This window comes from Xiphophorus hellerii, chromosome 6, assembly GCF_003331165.1.
Source record: "Xiphophorus hellerii strain 12219 chromosome 6, Xiphophorus_hellerii-4.1, whole genome shotgun sequence".
Taxonomy (NCBI): Eukaryota; Metazoa; Chordata; class Actinopteri; order Cyprinodontiformes; family Poeciliidae; genus Xiphophorus; species Xiphophorus hellerii.
Genome location: NC_045677.1, coordinates 14,426,134 through 14,445,134, shown reverse-complemented (window position 1 = coordinate 14,445,134; position 19,001 = coordinate 14,426,134). Strand labels below are relative to the sequence as shown.

The window sequence follows — 19,001 nt, the reverse complement described above, 5'->3', positions numbered from 1 at the left end:
ACCTTAAGGATGGACCAACTGCTTTCACTGGAACCAGCGATGCCTTAATTGGATACTGTTACTTTAGTAAATAAATAAATAAATAAATAAACGTCTGTTCCACTTTTTTTTTTTTTTTTTTTTGTCGGGGAAAAAAGGGTCGGTTCTCCGCGGCCGGCGGTTCCCCGACGTCCACGGATGGGAGGTGGGGGTGGCAGTCATGGCTGGGGGAGATAAAAGCGTATCGGTCTCTGGAGGCATCAGATAATAGAGCAGAGCATCAACTGCTGACATGCTATCAGAGCACATTCAGGACAAGCCTTAATGGTAGAAGGTACATCATAATAACGGATTTTCCACACGCTTCTGTCCCTATAGTTCAATTATTAATTACCCGGTCTGTAAAAGTAATATGGATACGAGACCATTTCTCATAGATAGATAGATAGATAGATAGATAGATAGATAGATAGATAGATAGATAGATAGATAGATAGATAGATAGATAGATAGATAGATAGATAGATAGATAGATAGATAGATAGATAGATAGATAGATAGATAGATAGATAGATAGATAGATAGATAGATAGATAGATAGATAGATAGATAGATAGAGATAGGCGGTGAAAACTGGTGGAGTCACGTCTCTACATCAATCCTGTGGAAACGCCAGTCACGACTATCACTCTGCATCCTGTCCTCACAGCAGATTTCCGTGAACTAATCTCCGCTAGTGAGGTTGACAAAAGACAAACAACCAAACTGGCTGAAATGCAAACAAATACAATCAATAATTAAGAAAATAAATAAATATATAAGTACATCTCCTGTGAATGTTTTTGAGTGTTGGAATTATTTGATCGACATCTTCATTTTTTGCTTACTTTATTCTAACTTTAAGGCCACAATATTGCCAACGTTTTGTGAACAAATGGTTTCGGGAAGCAAAAGTGCACAATTAAGAAATGTATGACACTGAAGCATAATGTTTGGCAAAATAAATATTTTATTTTACAATCAATAAATCAAAAAAGAAGAGGACTGAAAGTAAGCACAGTTCATGGAGTAAAAGCAACAATTGGGATAAAGTGCTCCACACAAGGGCTCTCATGTACTTAATAAAAGGTAAAACAATTTCTTTATTTTTTAGCTTTTTACAGATTTTAGTTTTGTCTTTTTGCTGATCAGTATTGAACAGTGCCATAAATTGTCCCACAATATGAAAAAAATGATAGAAATCTATCAGACTGTGTTAAATGTGACCAAACTAAGCAACATATAAAAGAAAAATGGATTTGATTCCCATTGTCTATCAACAAACTGGCCTTTTTTAAATATCAGTTATGAACTTCTGTTTCATCCTGTTACGACCACAAACTCAAATGTATGGGATTTAGTGAAAGGAAAACTGGTGCATGGTTTTAAATATTTTTCATAAAACCCCCATAAAATTCAAAAGTGTGATGTGGATTTATTTAAACGAACTTGAACAAGCTCAAATGCATCCCACTATACTATGAAAATGACAAATGTATGGCATAACTGCAAATTACATTTAGGGCAAGGACTTTTACCTTAAACAATGACAAGGAGAGCGTTAGAGAGAGGGGCAGCCAGGAAGGCCAGGCTGAATTGTTTAGAAGATGGATAGAGGGCAGTCTGAAAAGAAAAGCTGATGAAGGCTGCAAAAGACTTGGTTTGGAGTTTCACATTGCAGCGGGACCATGACCCAAAGCATACAGCCTGATATAAATCCCACATATGAAAAAGTTCTGATAAAAGCATTAAAAGCAATAAGTGTTTTGAAAATGGCCCAGTAATGTTCAGGGCTAAATTAAACTGTGGCAAGAATTTAAAAGAATTTTGCAAGTATAAGCTATTCATCCAAGCTTGTGTTAATTTTCAAAAATCAACATGGGATTCAAACTACGGACGTGAAGAAAACTGAAAACAATTGCACACTACACTTTTAAGATGTTTTGTGATAAAAATAAAAAAAAAAGATCAAATCCATCCATTATTTTCTTCCTGTTCCCAGTTTCTGCTGCTTTTCTATCACATGTAATCCCAATACATTAAATAAATAATAGTTTCTGGTTGTGGTGTTTTTTCATTCAAGGGTTGTAAAAACAGTTGAACGAGAATGTGTCTATTTGTTAAATTAAGATCACTACAAGAAAAGTACTTCACGTTATGTAGAGAAATGCGTGATGAAATCAATTTAATCACATGGGCAGATTTAAATTTAACTGTATACATTCCAGTTTGATCCTATTTATAATACAATGCAGTCAAATGGATTGTATAAGGCCTGCTGGCCTTATACAATGAAAATGGAAAATACTTTTCCATTTTCGAAAACCGAGATGAATGCATGGAGTCATTAACTTTGCAGCAACGATCCCTCAAGAGAAAATGTGTAAAGACTCAACATCATTAAATCCAAGTGAATTGAAATTCAAAGCATCTTGATATGATATTTAGTGTAAATTGGTGCTAAAATAAAAAAAAAAACTAAATAGAAATGAATTTATTTATCTAAATTCTGTCAACAAAAGGTGTTGGTAGAAGAGCCTACCTATCACAATACACAGTAATATCCACATTTTTTTTATTATTTTTTTTTTATAATTTTGTTTTTGTATAAATGTTCAAAAATACCTAATAAACATATCCACATTTTTAAGTTCTCTGCGATATTTGTGGAGCTGGATTTGTTTGCTTTAAAAGAACTTAACTCTATGTTGTGCTATTCATCTAGAATTACATCAAAATGCATTGTGTCACGTGCACATTGTGCTCCAGTCAGTTTGCAGTGCATGGTTAGTGGCTAACTGTGCGTCCAGAGGGAAATGGCTGTGTGCCACGTCTATCCTGCGCCGTTCAGCGTTGATTGCGTCGGGCAGGCAAGATCCGGAGGGTGGCGGTGCTTTCCCGAGTCATGAGGCGTGTCACCTGGTCCAAACTGAGTCCTGCCACCGCCTCCCCATTAACCTGTAGGATTTCATCACCAACGCCCAGCAGGCCCCTCCACCCTGCCATCACCGACCTTCTCGACGTATACACCTGTAGGTAACAGTCAGTGAACAATGAGAGTTTTGATTAATACCATTTTTCTTGTGTTTTCTCTCCTATGTTGAGCTGCTCAGATGATATTTGTGGAGGTGGTCCTACAACTAGTTTAACTGCCTTTTAAGTATACCGTCAGCTTCGGTAGAGGCTTGTGAATTGGCCATTTATGTGAATCATGGCTGTCAAAACTTTTAAATGCAGGAGAGTGGACATCGAGGACCATGTTAGGGGGACTAACGCTGTAAAACTGAGGCATTCAATTGACCACGATGCTTTAAAGTAAATGTCAAAGTAAAGAAATGTTACCTGTATCTGGTCGACCTTTTCCTCTTGAAATAACAAAACCAAAGGGGCCACTTGGAGGTTTGATGAGCTCCAACAAGATAGTCCCATCAGGGAAAGCCTGTGTGACCCGGCCCATTGGATGAGCCGTTCTGGTGACAACTACATCTTCATCACTTAGTCCTCTGTGAATCTCAATCTGGGGGCTTTCAGGGCTGAAGAAAAATAGATTAAATTAATTAATGTGTTTTAAAAAATATATTTATATTATTCACTGCTTTTTGACTTTCTTTGGCTTTCTCTCTTTTTTTTGTACCTGGGTGCCAAGCCATATGGTATTTGGACTTCTCCCAGTATTGTTGAGCGTTCTGTTCTTCTCTCTAAACTCTGAACAGAGGAGGCTTTACGTAGCTGAGCCAGTGGGAGCACCTAGTGGCAAACAAGTGGAATTGTAACAAGTAATTGCATTTATAGTACAGTGGCAAAACTCAACAGGGCAGTTTTCAGAGGAGTAGTGCCTTTATGACAAATGTAAAAACAGAAGTGACTCCAACTGATAAGAGTTTGAGCTTGCTTGAATTCTGTTTAATGTGGCATGAGTGCATCAAGTTATGACTGATGGAAGGAGTTAATCTTGTGCTTCCAATGTCAGACAACAAGTTTGTAACTGATGATTTCTAGAGAGGTCAGGCAGAAATAAATGACAAATGGAGATAAATAAAATCTTGCATAAAATAAAGTTTGTTTTTCTTGCTCACTGTGTGCAGGGTCTGCAGTGAGGGTGTCCTCTGTATTCGAATGGTAGGCTGCGGTCTCCGTGTGGGGCTCGGTGAGGCAGAGCTTGCCCGTTGGATGGTGGGGAGACTGAGCTGTTCCATGCTGCTGGAGCGACCCCCCTTCACCAGTCTGCCAACGCTATTCAGCCCGATGGAGGAAAAGAAACGACGCAGGAAAAGTTTTGGCCTCCCATCAAATTTTCTGTAAGAGGAGAAATGTTTTTTTTCTTCTTCTTTTTTTTTTACTAACATGCAAAAATTCACCAAGTTATTTTCAGGTTCTAAATGTGCGCAAGTTTCATATCCTTCTAATTTTGAAACTATCCTAATGTAGATCTGCTCCAGAAGATCAGAAGTTCCTTCACTGTTAGCATGCTGTCTGCACTGAGATACATGCATTTAAAGGAAAGAACATATATGCTTATGTATGCTGAAGTAAACTACAGCCAAAAAAAATAACTTTGTATTCTCATAGATGTAGGATGTATATATGAAGAAATATACTCCAAATTGTTGTTCAGAAAACTGAAAAAAAAAATAAAGAAAATAGTAACCTGCAGTGCAGCTGGCTTTATAGAAGGTTGATTTCATCCAATATTCTAGTGAAAATAATAATAAAATAAACTCACTGGGATCATGTTGTCACACTTTAAGGTTAAATGAACACAGCATAAATAAATGAACTCTGCAAAGAAGATCTGTCTTTACCCCACAACTTAGATGAGAGGTTATCGTTATGCTTGCAAGGTCTATTGTACGGTATTGGTAAAAATAGATTATCAGATGAAGGCCTCACATTGGTAGAAAAAAAATACTGGTGTTATGGATGGGTATATTTGCACCTGCATGTCATTGGAGCCATGTGCTTTGTGAATTCAGTGCAGAAATACAGTAAGTACCACATGCAAGAGAACTGCAAATTATGGAGGAGGCTGCTTTATGAATTATCCCCTTCATTTTGTGCTTCCCTTTCCAAATGATTTCATGTAATATACAAAAGATTACTTGCTTTTTCCCTCCAATAGAGGGCAGAATTGTGGAAGTATTCACACAATCTTTTGAGCTGCAGTATCAAGTGTGCTGTTTGTCAGAGTTCTAGTTTTAATCTTCCTTCTGGAACAGCTCCACGCAGAGTTGTTGCTGTGGCAGTTTTAGTGTAGGAGGAGATTCGCGTGTAAGATTATGAAGTGCAAACCTGGAGCCAGTCAGAGCTTTCTTCCCACAAAGCCTCGGCTTTTAGATGTTCAGCTCTCAGTAGTTCAGCTCTGAGGTCCTCAGCCCGAGACATTCCCATGCCTCGCAGAGCTCGAAAGTCTGAACCAGGACCTGTCTCTCCACTTATGCCTGCTTAATCATAACAGTAAATGGTTACACTGATCAGAATATCCATATGAATTTGCAAACAAAACAAAAACAAAAACTGCTCTACCTAATCGAAAATGGATATCAACATAAATAGTATAACTTTTGAAAATGTTAATTAAAACAGAGTCAAATTTTAATTCTAGGTCTTTCATGGAGTATTACAGTATATAGTACATTTACAAGAGGATAGGAGGATTAACCAATTTTATAATGCAAGAGTTGGATTTACTGCTTGAAATTAACAACAGAAACTACAGGTTTTAATGTCTGTACAGTGGTTAGCATGTCTTCACTTACCTGCTCCATCTGATGTGGCATCCCAGATTTCAGCCGATGGCAGATCCGTGGGGATTCTGGCTGGGGAGTATCTAAGAGTGGAGGGCCTAATGCAGGGTACTGGGCTGCTTGCTGCTGGTGACCCTTGGTGTGTAGACACAGGAGATTCCCTTCTTGCTTCAGGGGAATCCGGGGATTGAGAACCACTTTCTCCTCCCTGAACAGGGGAAACCTGGAACTGAACCGTAGACTGACCTGCAGATGAGCGATTTCTCGAGCTTGACTTCAGGGCTGATTTTATGGGCAGTGATGGGGCGGATGCTTCTCTAAGTCCACCAGATGCCTCCAGTAAATGTGGCTCTAAGGCAACGGGGCTCCCAGGAGCAAATGAAACAGCTCTGCTCAAGTTGACCCTGTTCCGTGGATTGGAGTTTCGTCGCTGAGCCCAAGATGGGCCGTAAGGACCGTGACCAGACTCCAAACGATTTTCCCCCTTTCTGCTTCGTCTTCGGAGTTTCCCAAAGCCAGAAGATTTCCACCCTGTGCTGCTTTCTTTATTTTCTCCCAGCACATAAGCTCCGGCAAACGTGACGGTAAGAGGAGCTTTAGGGCGGGTGCTCGCATCTGGTTTGTTTGATGGCACCCACACAGAAGTCGATTTTCCACGCGGGTCCTCTGGGGAAGCTGTCTGCTGTGGCTCACTGTTCTGAAGTTCAGAAGGTGAGGAGACCAGCTGAGGTTCCCTGACTACGGAGCCACACGCTTCACATTTCTTCACCAGCACTATGATCTCTTTAATAACAGTTGTTTCATCGTTTGTCACAAGATCTTCTTGCTTTTGTGAAGGTGGCAAAGAGATACTCCTGTGGCCTCTGCTCTTCTCTGAGCCACTACTGCTGGAGTCTGTATTACTTTCCTTCGCCCTGGACTTGGGCATTCCAGGTCTGCCACGCTGTCTCACTCTGTCTAGATAGCGGGACTCAGCTTCTTTCTCGGATTCATCTTCAAAGCGCACGCGTGTGGGGGAACAGCCATACCGTCTTGGTCGATCTGCTTGTTTCACCGGAGAAGAGTCCCTTTGTGTGGGAGCCAGAAGAGGACCAGATGAGGCTTGGGATGGAGAATCTTCTTTGGTTTGAACAGTTTTCTGTATTGTTGTGTGATTGGGAGGTTCAACTTGATGATTTTTCCTGTATAAAATAGAAACTATGTAATTATCAATTACATTTCTACATTGTTATGTAAATGTGTGCAACATTTTTTCTACTTTCAGATAAATGAAAGTAGAAATTATTAACAGGAAGAACGTGATTCAGAAAACATTTTTCAGTATCAAACAGAAGAAGACTACCTCACAGTCATTTGTGAAATGGAAACAAAAGGAAACATGGTTTGCACACTATTTTCAAACCTGAAAAATGAGGCATGCATTTGTTACCAGTAACTTGTAGAACTGTCTTTTAGTGTAATTACGCTAATATGCTTTGAGCCAAATAATTTTATCATTGTGCCAGGTCATAAATTTGAGTTTCTGCTCAAGTCTTTGGACTTTCGTTGCCTCTAGCTGATTTTCTTCTTTCAAAATTGACCTATGCTTACCTCTACTCATCTTGCATCAACTTTGCCCAAGTTCTCTATTCCTTTTGAACTCCACAGCATGAAGCTACCACCATCAGGGTCTGGATGGTTTATTCAAGGCAATACCAATTGCTTTTTGCATTTAGACCAAAAAGTACAGTTTTGGTTCAATATGACCAGATTCCCTCCTTTGTTATGCTTCCTGTCTCCTTAACATGACTCTCTTCCAGTCTTCAGATAGGACTTTTTATGACTTTCTTTCAACAATGGCTTCCTTCATCCAACTCTTCCATATAGGCTAGATTTGAGGAATGTATGAGCCTCATTTCTTCTCTCAACAAATTCTCCCAAATGAGCTGTGGATATTTTTTGTTTGTTTTTTACAAATAAACACTATAAACTGTAAATTAAGCATGCAATATTTTAATTCAGAAACTCAAATAGTCAGATTTACATTGTATGAAAGGGTTGTGCAAATCCTTGTAGATCCAAAATTCAAAAAATATTTTTTTGCAAGTTTTCCTTATTAAAGGAATAAAGAAAACTAAAGGCAATTGTTTGCACTGGCTTTGATTTGGTAGGATCAGAGTAAATGGTGATTAGAAATGCATGTCTTACTTTCAGATTTTTTTATTTGTAAAAAATACCTGAATTAATTTCTCCTTTCTACAAAAAGTCAGTAAAAGTATATGACATAAAATCTCAATAAATTACCCTATGGCTGTCATGTTCCGTGTTTTTCTGTGTGTTTATTTCGAGTTTTCGGTGTCTCTGTGTCTCCGTGTCTCCGTGTTGTCCTGTTCTCCCCTCGATTACTCCCAGGTGTTTCTCGTTCCCTAATTACCCCATGTGTATTTAGTGTCACCTGTGTCTCTGTGTCTCTGTCGGGTCCTCGTCTAATGTGCGCTCAGTCCTTCGTGTGTCCAGTCGTAAACCAGTTGCTACCGGCGTTGAGCCCTGGCTTCCGCTCAGTGCTGCCTGTGTTTTTGGACTGTTTTGGATTTATTTTGTTCATTAAATCATCATTATTCACTGCATCCTGGGTCTGCTGCGTCTGCCTCACCACCTCTCACCACCGCAGTTCATGACAATGGCTGGTTTGAAACATTACAAAACGTGAGAAGTCTCAAGGTGTATCTATGCTATGTTTGAAAACCACTGGACTGCATGAATACAATTACGCTTTGATGTCTAATTTTAAACCAGAGCAAACTCAATTCTTTTACTAAGAAAAGTTTCTAAAAGTCATTGCAGTTGTACGTTGCGTCATTATGTACACCAACAATGGGTGGTTTAAATGCATTAAAGTCCCAAATAAATTTATACCACTGATGAGTCAATGTGAACCAATGTTGTCTAGTATTAAGCCTAATAAAAAAATACAAATTAACAATACAGAATAAGTTATTTCACGTTCTCAGCATTAGAACACAGGCCCATTGCCAATTCATCAAAAACATCCAGTCTTAGATTATATAATGACTGTGTAAAAGTAGTGCTCTGCCTCAGTTACTGCTGCCTGTTGTAATCATATTCATGAATGAAAGGTATATTGCAAATACTCATAATCCCATATTAACTAAATGCTTCTCGCTTACAACAAAGTATTTTGGGAATAACTGAAGCGCTGTGATGCTCGCCGTGTTACATAAATAAAATAAGAGCAAATATTTTCACAGAGTTGTCAGTTTGAGCCTTGTAATTACAAAGGGCAGTCAGGTTTCAAAGCTTTCTCTTATGTAACTCGCTAAACCAGGCAAAGAGCAGTTTGATGGACAACAAAGAGACATGCATAAGTGAAAGCAAAGAGGGAAAAACAACACAATAAACTAACGACTTACACTGTGGATCTTTGATCAGACTGAGAGCGTCGGGGGCGGTCGTCTTTGAGGAGGTTGGAGCGAGCCTTGAGCCTGGCTCGCTCTAGAAGACGCTTGGCTTGCTCATGCCTTGGGCTTAAAGGTAGCTCATCGCTTATTACAAGAAGTGACCTGGTGATCGAAATAAAAACGGAAATTAGTACCAAAACATGAGATTAAAACAGCAAGGGAATGATGGATTTAAGAGTTATTAGACTGAAATAGATCTGCACTTATTTGAGTACTGCTAATACCTGAGGTAATGTTGAAATGTGCATAGCTCGGCCTGTGCTGATACATTTCAACATCATACTTTTCAAAGATTAACTTAACATTGAGTGAATCGAGTGGAATCTTCCTAAGCTGTCTTATGCAATGTAAGATGAAAAAGACTGGGGCGTGGCCCCGATGGTAAGCAGCAAAGGGAAACGTCATCCATCCATCTATCCTCACACCCAACAGCTAAGCTGCTCTGCATTGTGCTTCATCGTCTGTACTTCTTTATCCCCTGGCCCAGTGATAAAGATAGCATGATACATCAGCCACGTGGATTATCATTAGAATGGACAGAGTGTGATTCATTCTCTCCTGAGTGCCAAGATGAGAGCTCAGTGTGTTTTAGTAGATTAGAGTTTGTCACCTTGTTTCATCCAATCAATTACAACCTTCAGGAAATTAGCAGCCGATTCTAAGAGATCTCTGATTGGTAAAGGTTATGAGAATATCGTCAAATATTTTTATTTATTGTTGTAATTCAGTCCTTAAAGTGTAACTCATTCACTATAGTCATTCACTACGCAGAGGGTGATATCATTATGGTTTACAGCTAATGAAACCACACGATTTAGGTCCATGGAACATTTGAATATTATGGGCAAGTGAGCAAAGATTTTTAGTACAAAAAGCCCATTGAAAAGTTTGTCCATGTTCCAAGCTAATTTGACATGAATTGTTGTATTAACTCAGTGAGGTATGGAGGTGACCAGCCTTGCTTCAATAGCAGCCTTCAGCTTTTCTGCATTGTTTAGCCTGGTGTCTCTCATCAATCTCTTCTCAATAACCCATACATTCTCCATGAGGTTTGGGTGAGGTGAGTTTACTGGACAATAAATTACATCAGTGCTGTGGTCATTAAGCTAGATGTCTGTTCTATTGGTAGTGTTGGCAGGTACCAAACCTGCCAGAAATAAGCATCTTCATAAAGCTTATTAGCAGAAGAAAAACATAGAGTGCTCTAAAATATTCTGGTAAGGATCAGCAGTGACTTTGGACTTGACAAAACACAAAACACCAACACTTGCAGATGATTGTCATAGCCTCTGCACATAGTGTGCATACCCTTCGAACTGAGCCACCCAGCGCCAGCCAGATAAGTCACTTCTGAGATGTCCTCTGACTCAAGGGTGGCTCTGGAAGAAGTCCAGACCTTTTGAGTCTCACTCAAACTCTTGACTGGGCTTTGTTTTACTGTCACCTCAACTTTCCAATATGCAGCACCCCCCAACTAGACCTGCTTCTTTAGCGATTACTATTTGTGTTTGTCTTTCCTTGTTAAAGGTCCCTTGCTTTGACCATCCACATTTTCTACAAAACTGACTTTATAAGTAGATATTAAGATGGATGTTACGTGGGTTGTATTTCACCACATGCAACAAATGTCAAACAAAGAATTTCAAAGCTTACCTCAAATACGGTTCAAGCTCCTGAGCGAGAAGTGTGGTGTCTGTGTTTTCCAGAACATCGTGGTCCCCTGATACTGGCATAAAGTAGGAGAAAGAAAAAAAAACAAGTCAGAGGAGATGTGGAACACCAAGTAAGCTGTAATTCAAATGTACCATTTTGAAAAAGCAATTTTTTATAATGTGGCTTTCTAAAACTAGAACAGCTTATCTTTGAAACTCTTCGTTCTGGAAACATGTTAAAGCACAGGGTACTTAATTAAGGTTCACTACTCATGTAGATCTTACTTGGAGCCACACAGCAACCAAGAAAGCAGTCATTCTTGTTGAAACCTAATGGGGGGCATTTCTGCTTTGAATAAATATGTTTTTTGCTTATTTATTATGTTTTTTATATACTGGATACAATTAAATTTAGTTAATATCAGCTAAACAGAAAACCTGTACTATTTTGCCACCGGAGGAAATAAGAGTATTTTCATGAATATGGTATATTAGTAAATATTACTACGGTATATATTTTTCATCGCCTATCAGCAGATGTACACTTTTATATATAAACATCATGGGATAATACATAATCTCTCATCCTCAAGCATACAAAGACATCCAGCATCGCTCAAACTGAGATACCGACACAGGGACACTTCCCCCACTGCGCTGGCTGCTAATAATAGCAACAGCCTCATGCACATCTGCACATCTGACATCTGTTCAGAGCTGGGGACCAGCCAGGTTACAAACCACATTTTAACATAACATCCTAAGCAGACATGCAACTGCTCGTGAATGGCACTTTGAATGACTGTAACAGCTGGATGGTAAACAAAGTGGACTTACCCACATATTTTGTAAGATTTTTTTAGATTTATGATGCAAAAACAAAATCATGTCAACACATAAATTGTTCCCATATATAGAATTCAATAAGTATAAGTATAATAAGGATGAGCATGCCTATAAATATACTTAGTGGCATCCTTAGTAAAAAAAAAAAAAAAAGTATAAAAGCTTCACAATAAAATTCCCTTTGTGCTGGAGCAGTATGATAAAAAATTGGAGAAAATGTATCTTTAATTTGATTTCACATGTTCATTGGGTGGAAAGACTTCATGCTTCCCGTTAAGATGCATATATATATATATATATATATATATATATTTTTTTTTTTTAAATGGCCTGTACTTGGACTATGCTTTATGTAGTTCAGAAAGCTAGAAAGGGCTTCACACTGCATTCAGTCATTCACAATATTGTAGCCACAGCTGTCTGTCAGCATTGAGCCTGCCATAGTCCAGCACCAGCAGCAGGCAAAGAGGGTGAAACCTATCTCCCAAAAACGACAAAACGGGGCCAATAACTCACCGGTTGCATCACAGATTCTCTATCATGCTTAAAACTAAGTGTGAGAAATTTCCTTATTAAGCTTTTATTTTACAAACCAGCTAATAATGTGTGTTGTTCAAAAAACTTACCTCTTAGTCTCATAATATTCAGTTTTACGAAAAGTACCAGTAGTGAGCGATCAAACTCCACACATTCACATTTGTGAAGGTAGGACATATGACGTTCTTTTCAGGCATGCCTCATAAATAATTATGTAGCTCCAATTGTTTCTATTGCCAAGCCCACAATCCCACTCTTTGTACCACTATTCTTAACTTTTAGACAAGTGCTACTGTGCATAGTAGCAAGATAAAATGGGGTTCTCATCTAGCCATGTTTGTCACAGTTGGAGTTGTTTTAAGCTTTTTAAATTATAGATGTGACTGTGCAAGTTGCGTAACTCTTGCTGCCACTTGCTCAGGACTCCCCTGAAAAATAAGTTTGAAATCTCCATGGGACTTTCATGGTTAAATAAAGGTCAAATAAAATGTCGAGGAAAGTTGTCTTTTTTTCTTGTAGGCAATTTAAAAAACTTTTGAAGATCAAATCTCTTTTAACTTTCTTGCATGGCATATTCTCTTGCTATTTTTTATATTGAAGAGCAGCTAAAAGAAGTGGGGCTCTGTGTTATGTCATATTCATTCCCATGGGAAACAGGAAGTTATTAATTAGAAAGCCTGCATAAACTTTGATCAAATTTAAATACCTAAAGCATAAATTTAAAAAAAGATTCTTAGGTTACTTTTATTTATAAGAATTGTTGGAGGTTTAATCGAGTTTAATAGTCAGACATTGAATAGCTCTCTTAGGGATCATTTATGTGACGCAATCTACTTTTAAAAAACAATCAACAAAGAAAGTTAAAGAAGGGACGTGCATCTAGGTACCATCATGTATTTTTATAGATTGTTTGAAGTATTGATTACACATGTTTCCATCTGACCTTACATAACACTACTTCCTGTTAAGATGCTTACCTTTATAATCTACTCTGTATGTTATGTCCCCATAGTAGTCGATGCTTTCTCCTCCGTGGCGATCACGCGCCTCTCTGCAGTTTTGTTGTCTTTCCCTCAGCTTTGCGTAGGCCCTCTCCTTCACCCTAAGCTTCAGATCGGCATGCAGCACTCCATTTTGAGAAGACATGCTTTCCCAGCTGTCAGAAGGGCACAGCCCTTTGGCTGAATCCACCACATCTGCTTCGCTTTGTTCACATCTGTCCAGATAAAATTCCACACTATCTGAATGTTTGAACACCGATGACTCTTCGGTGGCTTCAGCCACACTTTGTGCCTCATTCCTGCCGACTGATTCAGAAGGTTTGGACTTGCACTGAGGTTCCGGTTCCACTTCCTCCATCTGGGTGTAGTCCTTTAAGGGTAATGTTGGGGGTATGTCGTGAGGGTCAACCCCATTGAGAAGCAATGTTTCTGGCCTTGCTACTCTCCAGAAGCCCTTTGGAGGTGCCCAGTGTCTCACTGAAGAAGAGGATGAGGTGGAAGCAGACGTAGTAGAAATAGAGGAGGAGACGGCAGGCAGAGGAGGAAGCGACGGCTCATCCTTGCTACTACTTGAGTTATCTGAGAGAAGACTTTCCAGACTGGTGCCTTCCTCGAGCCCATAAGAGCTGACCTGGCCCTCATTTTGTTCTGACTTCTCCTCATCGCTTTCCTCTGTCCCCTGTTCCGTTTGTAGGTCCACAGGAGGACTGTGGATCTCCAATCGAACCTGAACCTCTACCTCCTCATCTTCATCGCTGCTGCTCAAGTTCTTTGCAGCACCTGATCGCCAGGAGGTCGATGGCACAAACAACTGGCCTTTGGCTCTCTGCCTCTGCCTCAGGAGTACTTCAGATGAATTTTGCCCAGGTGAGCCACTTGTGCGCATCTCACCTGCGTCCAGCTTCTCTCTGTCCTTCTCCCTCTCCCTGCCTCTTGTTCTTCTCTGAGTCAACGACTTCACTTTGGTCTGTAGCGCATGCGAGGCTGAACTCTGGTGAGGAGGCAGCGAGGTCTTTAAAGAAGATGCTCCGAAATCAGGCTCTGGAACAGGGCCAGTGATGAGTCCCCAGTTGATGGGAAGGCCAGTCGGTACAGGGCAAGTGGATTTAGGAAGAACATTACCTGCAGATCTCGCCTCATCCATTGGTTGGACGATACAAAAAAGGGATTATGCTCTGAAATATTCTGAAGGAAAAAAAAAAGCAGAGAATTAGAAACTGTTACAAGGATGATTGAGACATTTCCGTTACATCCATCGCTGGTTGCTCTTTCTCTCCTGGGAGGAGATCTTTATTGTGGATTCAGTCACGTTGCATTATCCAGTGATTACTTTGCAGGGCACAGGATAATCCTTTAGAATGAGAATAAGCAACTGCTGTCTGCTACTGAGACCTTACAATCCTAAGCAGTAGGCCTATAAGATGTTTTATTTTCTTTTGTTGAATACGGGGTGTTGAATACGGGGTGTTAAACACCGAATAAGTTCTCTGTTTGTGCCATTCATTCAAAACAAAGAAAAGGAAAGAGTCGCTTACTTGAAAAAAAGAAAAAGACTTATGCTTTAGTTAAGCATTTTAGAACTATGACTTATTGCTACGTTCTTTGTCGTATGTTGCTAAATATTAACACCAAAATAGGTCATTTATAACTATAACAGGATTTAAAGCATTAACAAAAATGAAAAGTGTACCTGGATAAATATGTAAAAGTGATTTTTCAGTCCACTCATCTAAAATCACCCTAAAGTTGGGATAAATTCTTGCGCAATATCAAAAACTAAAGTGCGTCTCAACAAAACGTGCGCCAAAACAATCAGGTGGGAATTCCAGTGCGGCTTCTCATTCTTAGGCGTTAACAAGAGAAAGAAAATAAAGGCATAAGTAACAGCAATATATCCCCAGCAGATCAAGATGGAAAAAGAAGGGGAAAAAAGAAAGAAAGAAAGAGAGAAAGAAAGACATTAAATGGAAAAGGACTAAGCACTAAGAAATAAGATTTTTCAGTGCATTCTGGACCCTAGGTTGTGTTGCACTTACTGTCTGCAGCTCCCGATCCGAGCGGTGCCAGGCGAACCAGCGGTGCCTCTATCATGCTCGGTCCGCTAATCCCTTCAGAAAATCAGTGGGATTAACAAAAATGGAATTCAAAAATGCTCGCTTTAATTTCGTCCTTGCCCCGCAAACCCTCTGCCGAATGACGATCTCTGTTGCGTAAGCGCGGTGCACATTGTGTTATTCCCACGATGCAATAATGCCCCCAATGAAAAGGAGGGGGAAAAGTAAAGAAAAAAGAAAAATGCTTATGCTGCCAGTTTCCCGATTCCAGATTGAATCTGCGACTGAAACAGAATGCAAGTCACATTTTGTTTTGTGTAAACAAGTGTCAGCTGATTCTTACTGGATATTATATACAGCTGATCCATCCCTCCGTCTAATTTTATCCCGTCCCCTCTGCCTGGGGAGTATGTCAACCTGAATCATGCTGGACAATACAACAATAGATCTGAGCTCAGATATGGAAAACAACAAAGGAAACCATAAGGAACAATTCATGGTTTCCTTTGTATTTATGATAATCTTGCAACAACTTTGTTCTACGTGATTTTTTTTCTATTGTTAGTTTTTTTGTATTTGTTAATTTTTTCGACTGTATAATTTCCTTTGTGTTGCATCATTACGAATATCAGTCTATTATTCTCTTCCAAACAACATTTTTTTTGCTGCAGAAAACAGAGTTGAAACGGATTTTTACACTCAACTTCTTCAATATTTTCTTCTGAAATTGAACTATTTCGAGTTTCAGGCAGGGGCGCATCCAGAATGTTTTGGAGAAGGCTGGCCAGAAGGGGGCACTGATCGCCCTAGGCTGTCACATTAAAAATCAAAGGCAAAGTATAATGTGTGGAGTTTTATTATGCTGTCAGCATATATAAAGGCATTCAAAACATTGCGCAACAAGGCTCTAAAATATTATAACAGACTCAAACTTGTCTCCTTCACTCTTTGCATTAAAATCATATTCAAAGAAAGATATTCTGCATGTAAGGCTGCATGGTCGAGGAAAAACCTTGTCTTTGTCTCCATCTCACTCAACCCCTTCTGCCATGTCATTCCTCTGCATATACGTCTTTACCAAATCTATAAACCTGCATTCTTCCTCCTTTCATCCTCACTTGCAGTTTTGAATGAAACACTTTGTTTGATATGCTCACTATCCCTCCACTGCACGTGTCTAAGCCATCTCCTCGCCTCTTCAACTTGGTCTCCAAATCTTTCAACTTAAGCTGTCCCTCTGATGTGCTTATGTCTAGTCCTGTCTATTTTGGATCACTCCTAATAAAAAATTTAACATCTCCGGCTCTGTCACTTCCTACGCTGTGTGTTTTTGTTTGTGTCATCTCCTTCAAATTATACATCATGGCAGATCTCACTGCAATCTTGTAAACCAAACCTTTAACTCTTGCAGCTATCCTTCTGTCACAAATCATTCCTGACACCTGTGTATATCCACTCCTCCCTGCCTGAACTATCTTCTTCACCCATGTCCATTGCTTTGAATAGTTGCTCATGGAAACTTCAACTCATCCATTTTTTATAGAGGTTCTCTTGGAGCTTCACTGTTCTTCACGTGTCTCTTTTTTGCTCATCCACATGCATTCTGTTTTGCTTCTACTCACTTTAATTCCTCCTCTCTCCAGAGTATCCACCTCTTCAGACTCTCTTCCACCTGTTCCCAACTCTAACTACAGATGACAGTGTACTCTGAAAACATCAAACTCCATGGGGCCTCCTGCCTGACCCCATCTGTCAACATGTCCATCACCAATGCAAACTGGAAAAGGTCCCAGAGAGGATCCCTGATGTGATCCCATCTCTTTATTGAGCCCATCTGTAACATTACCTCACTCCTCAACACTTACTTGCCTTTAGAAGTCACATACTTTTTAAGCAAGGTCTGTATGTGTAATTTAATCTACGTAGAAATAAACATGTGAAGATCTCAGAGGTTTGTTTGTGAACAATGAACAAAGAGAACTGTGGTCAACATCAAATATAAAGTTGTAAAGAAGTTGAAAGCCTCGTGGTTGTGGAATCTCATACTGTTTAATGCATCATCAGGAAATGGAAAGAGTGTGGAATAACTGCCAACCACCAAGAAATGGTGGTTTATTTAAAGGATTGCATTGTCTGCAGAAGCAGACAAAAGGTCTATTGTAACTCTGGAGGAGCAGCAGGGATCTACAGCTCAGGTAGGAGAACCTGTTGACAGGACAACTTGTAGCCATGCACTCCACAGAGATGACCTTTATAGAAGAGTGCAAAAAGAAAACTTTACTGAAAAAGACATTAGATCTCATGTTTGCTGTTTGCCAAAATCTATGTATTGGATACAACAGTCATGTGGAAGATGTTGCTCTGCAGATAAGATCAAAATGTAATTTCTTGACTTTCACACAAAATGCAATGCTTCAGAAAACTAGCAAGGTGTCTCATCCCAATAGTATCACCCCCTATTTATAAAGAATGGCAGTGCCAGTGTCATGCCATGGGATGTTTTTTGTTTTAGCTCTTCAGTGCTTTGAAAACCCCTAATTTGGATCAATGCACATTCACATGCTAGGATGTCTAGATCTAAATCCTATAGTTTGCTACAGACATTCTCTATTTACCTTTAGATGTGGAAACATACATACCCCTAAAAATGTGCAGATGTAAATAAGACTTTACAAAATGTTGACTTGTGGCTACTGAATATCAATCATGCTTTTAGATTTTTATTTGAATGTTGAAAAGTAGTGTTCCTCTACCTATCAATTATGAACTACATTGTATTGGTAACATTAACTAAAAAGTTTTTATTTATAAGATGAAAAACATCAACACCTTAAGCTAATGCACATCTCCTGCACCACACCAACATTTCTCAAACATTGATAGGGCATATAGTGCAAATCATTTTGACTACCTCAAAAAAAAAAAAACTCTCAAAGAAAACATCACACTTGTAGCATTCCTTTTCAGTGTAAAACCAGATTAGTGCTACCTGAGTGTCACCTTTCTTCACTTTAACAACTCTATTCAACATGGCATGGCAAAACATCTTTATTCTTTTACAGATGAACACATCTTTGTTGTTCTTATGCAATTGAGCTTATTTTCTCAGATCTTTTGTCATTAACAATAATTGTTGCTGGTGCCTGTCTTCAGCTTTCACTAGGCGACAGACGGGATACGCCCTGAGCAGATTGTCAGAGGGAAATACAGAGGGCCAATGCACAGACAACCATGCATTCTCACAATCATACCTCAGGGCAGTTTAGAAACACTAATTACCCTAACAGTGGGAGGAATCCAGAGTGCCCAGAGAGACTCCACACACGATACACATATTCCATACAAATAGACCCCAAGGCTGAGATTTGAAACTTCGACCTTCTTGTTGAAAGGCAACAGTAACTGTGCAACATGCAGCCCACCTCAAAATATGACCAGATCTTTGTATTTCACTATTGTAAAATGTGACTCACAAAGTTTAATTTTCTGAAGTGGCTTGAAATTTACAAAAAAATAAAAATAAATAAAAATGACTGGGTTGTTTAGGGCTGACTGTTAGCTGGGACTAGTGTCAAATGATTGCATATAGGTTATCTATCCCACGTGAAAATCCAACAAATCGAAACAAAAGCAACAAAAGTGATATTGTCTCTTCCTGTATAATCCTCTGCACTTCACTTACCTTCGTTTG

General features: G+C 39.3%; 1 protein-coding gene and 1 long non-coding RNA gene across 4 annotated transcripts; one reads left to right on the top strand and one right to left on the bottom strand.

The window, feature by feature from the left end:
• The first annotated feature begins 2,939 nt into the window (after window positions 1-2,939).
• Window positions 2,940-4,676, top strand: LOC116721289 (uncharacterized). Its single transcript, XR_004339568.1, has 3 exons — window positions 2,940-3,050; window positions 4,104-4,316; window positions 4,447-4,676. It is a non-coding gene; the product is annotated as an uncharacterized LOC116721289 (long non-coding RNA).
• si:ch211-13f8.1 (uncharacterized) lies at window positions 4,206-15,850 on the bottom strand. 3 transcript variants are annotated; one of them, XM_032564903.1, is made up of 7 exons: window positions 15,293-15,848; window positions 13,233-14,441; window positions 10,874-10,946; window positions 9,173-9,322; window positions 5,775-6,943; window positions 5,308-5,459; window positions 4,206-4,314 (listed from the first exon to the last, which is right to left on the bottom strand). In XM_032564903.1, the coding sequence occupies exons 2-7, from the start codon at window positions 14,398-14,400 to the stop codon at window positions 4,306-4,308; spliced, it is 2,721 nt and encodes a 906-aa protein (XP_032420794.1). In that variant the 5' UTR covers window positions 14,401-14,441; window positions 15,293-15,848; the 3' UTR covers window positions 4,206-4,305. The 3 variants fall into 3 exon arrangements, with proteins under 3 accessions (XP_032420794.1, XP_032420792.1, XP_032420793.1); XM_032564901.1 differs by lacking the exon at window positions 4,206-4,314 and having other exon boundaries at window positions 4,997-5,459; window positions 15,293-15,850; XM_032564902.1 differs by lacking the exon at window positions 4,206-4,314 and having other exon boundaries at window positions 4,997-5,456; window positions 15,293-15,850.
• Window positions 15,851-19,001: the final 3,151 nt, after the last annotated feature.

What these genes read in the sequence shown, in the direction of transcription:
- si:ch211-13f8.1 (XM_032564901.1), bottom strand. Translation starts at nt 14,400, where the DNA reads ATGGATGAGGCGAGATCTGCAGGTAATGTTCTTCCTAAATCCACTTGC. An exon ending in ATACAGAGTAGATTATAAAG is followed by an intron (nt 10,947 to 13,232) that starts GTAAGCATCTTA and finishes ACTTTATGCCAG; the next exon opens with TATCAGGGGACCACGATGTT. An exon ending in TCTGATCAAAGATCCACAGT is followed by an intron (nt 6,944 to 9,172) that starts GTAAGTCGTTAG and finishes TATTTTATACAG; the next exon opens with GAAAAATCATCAAGTTGAAC.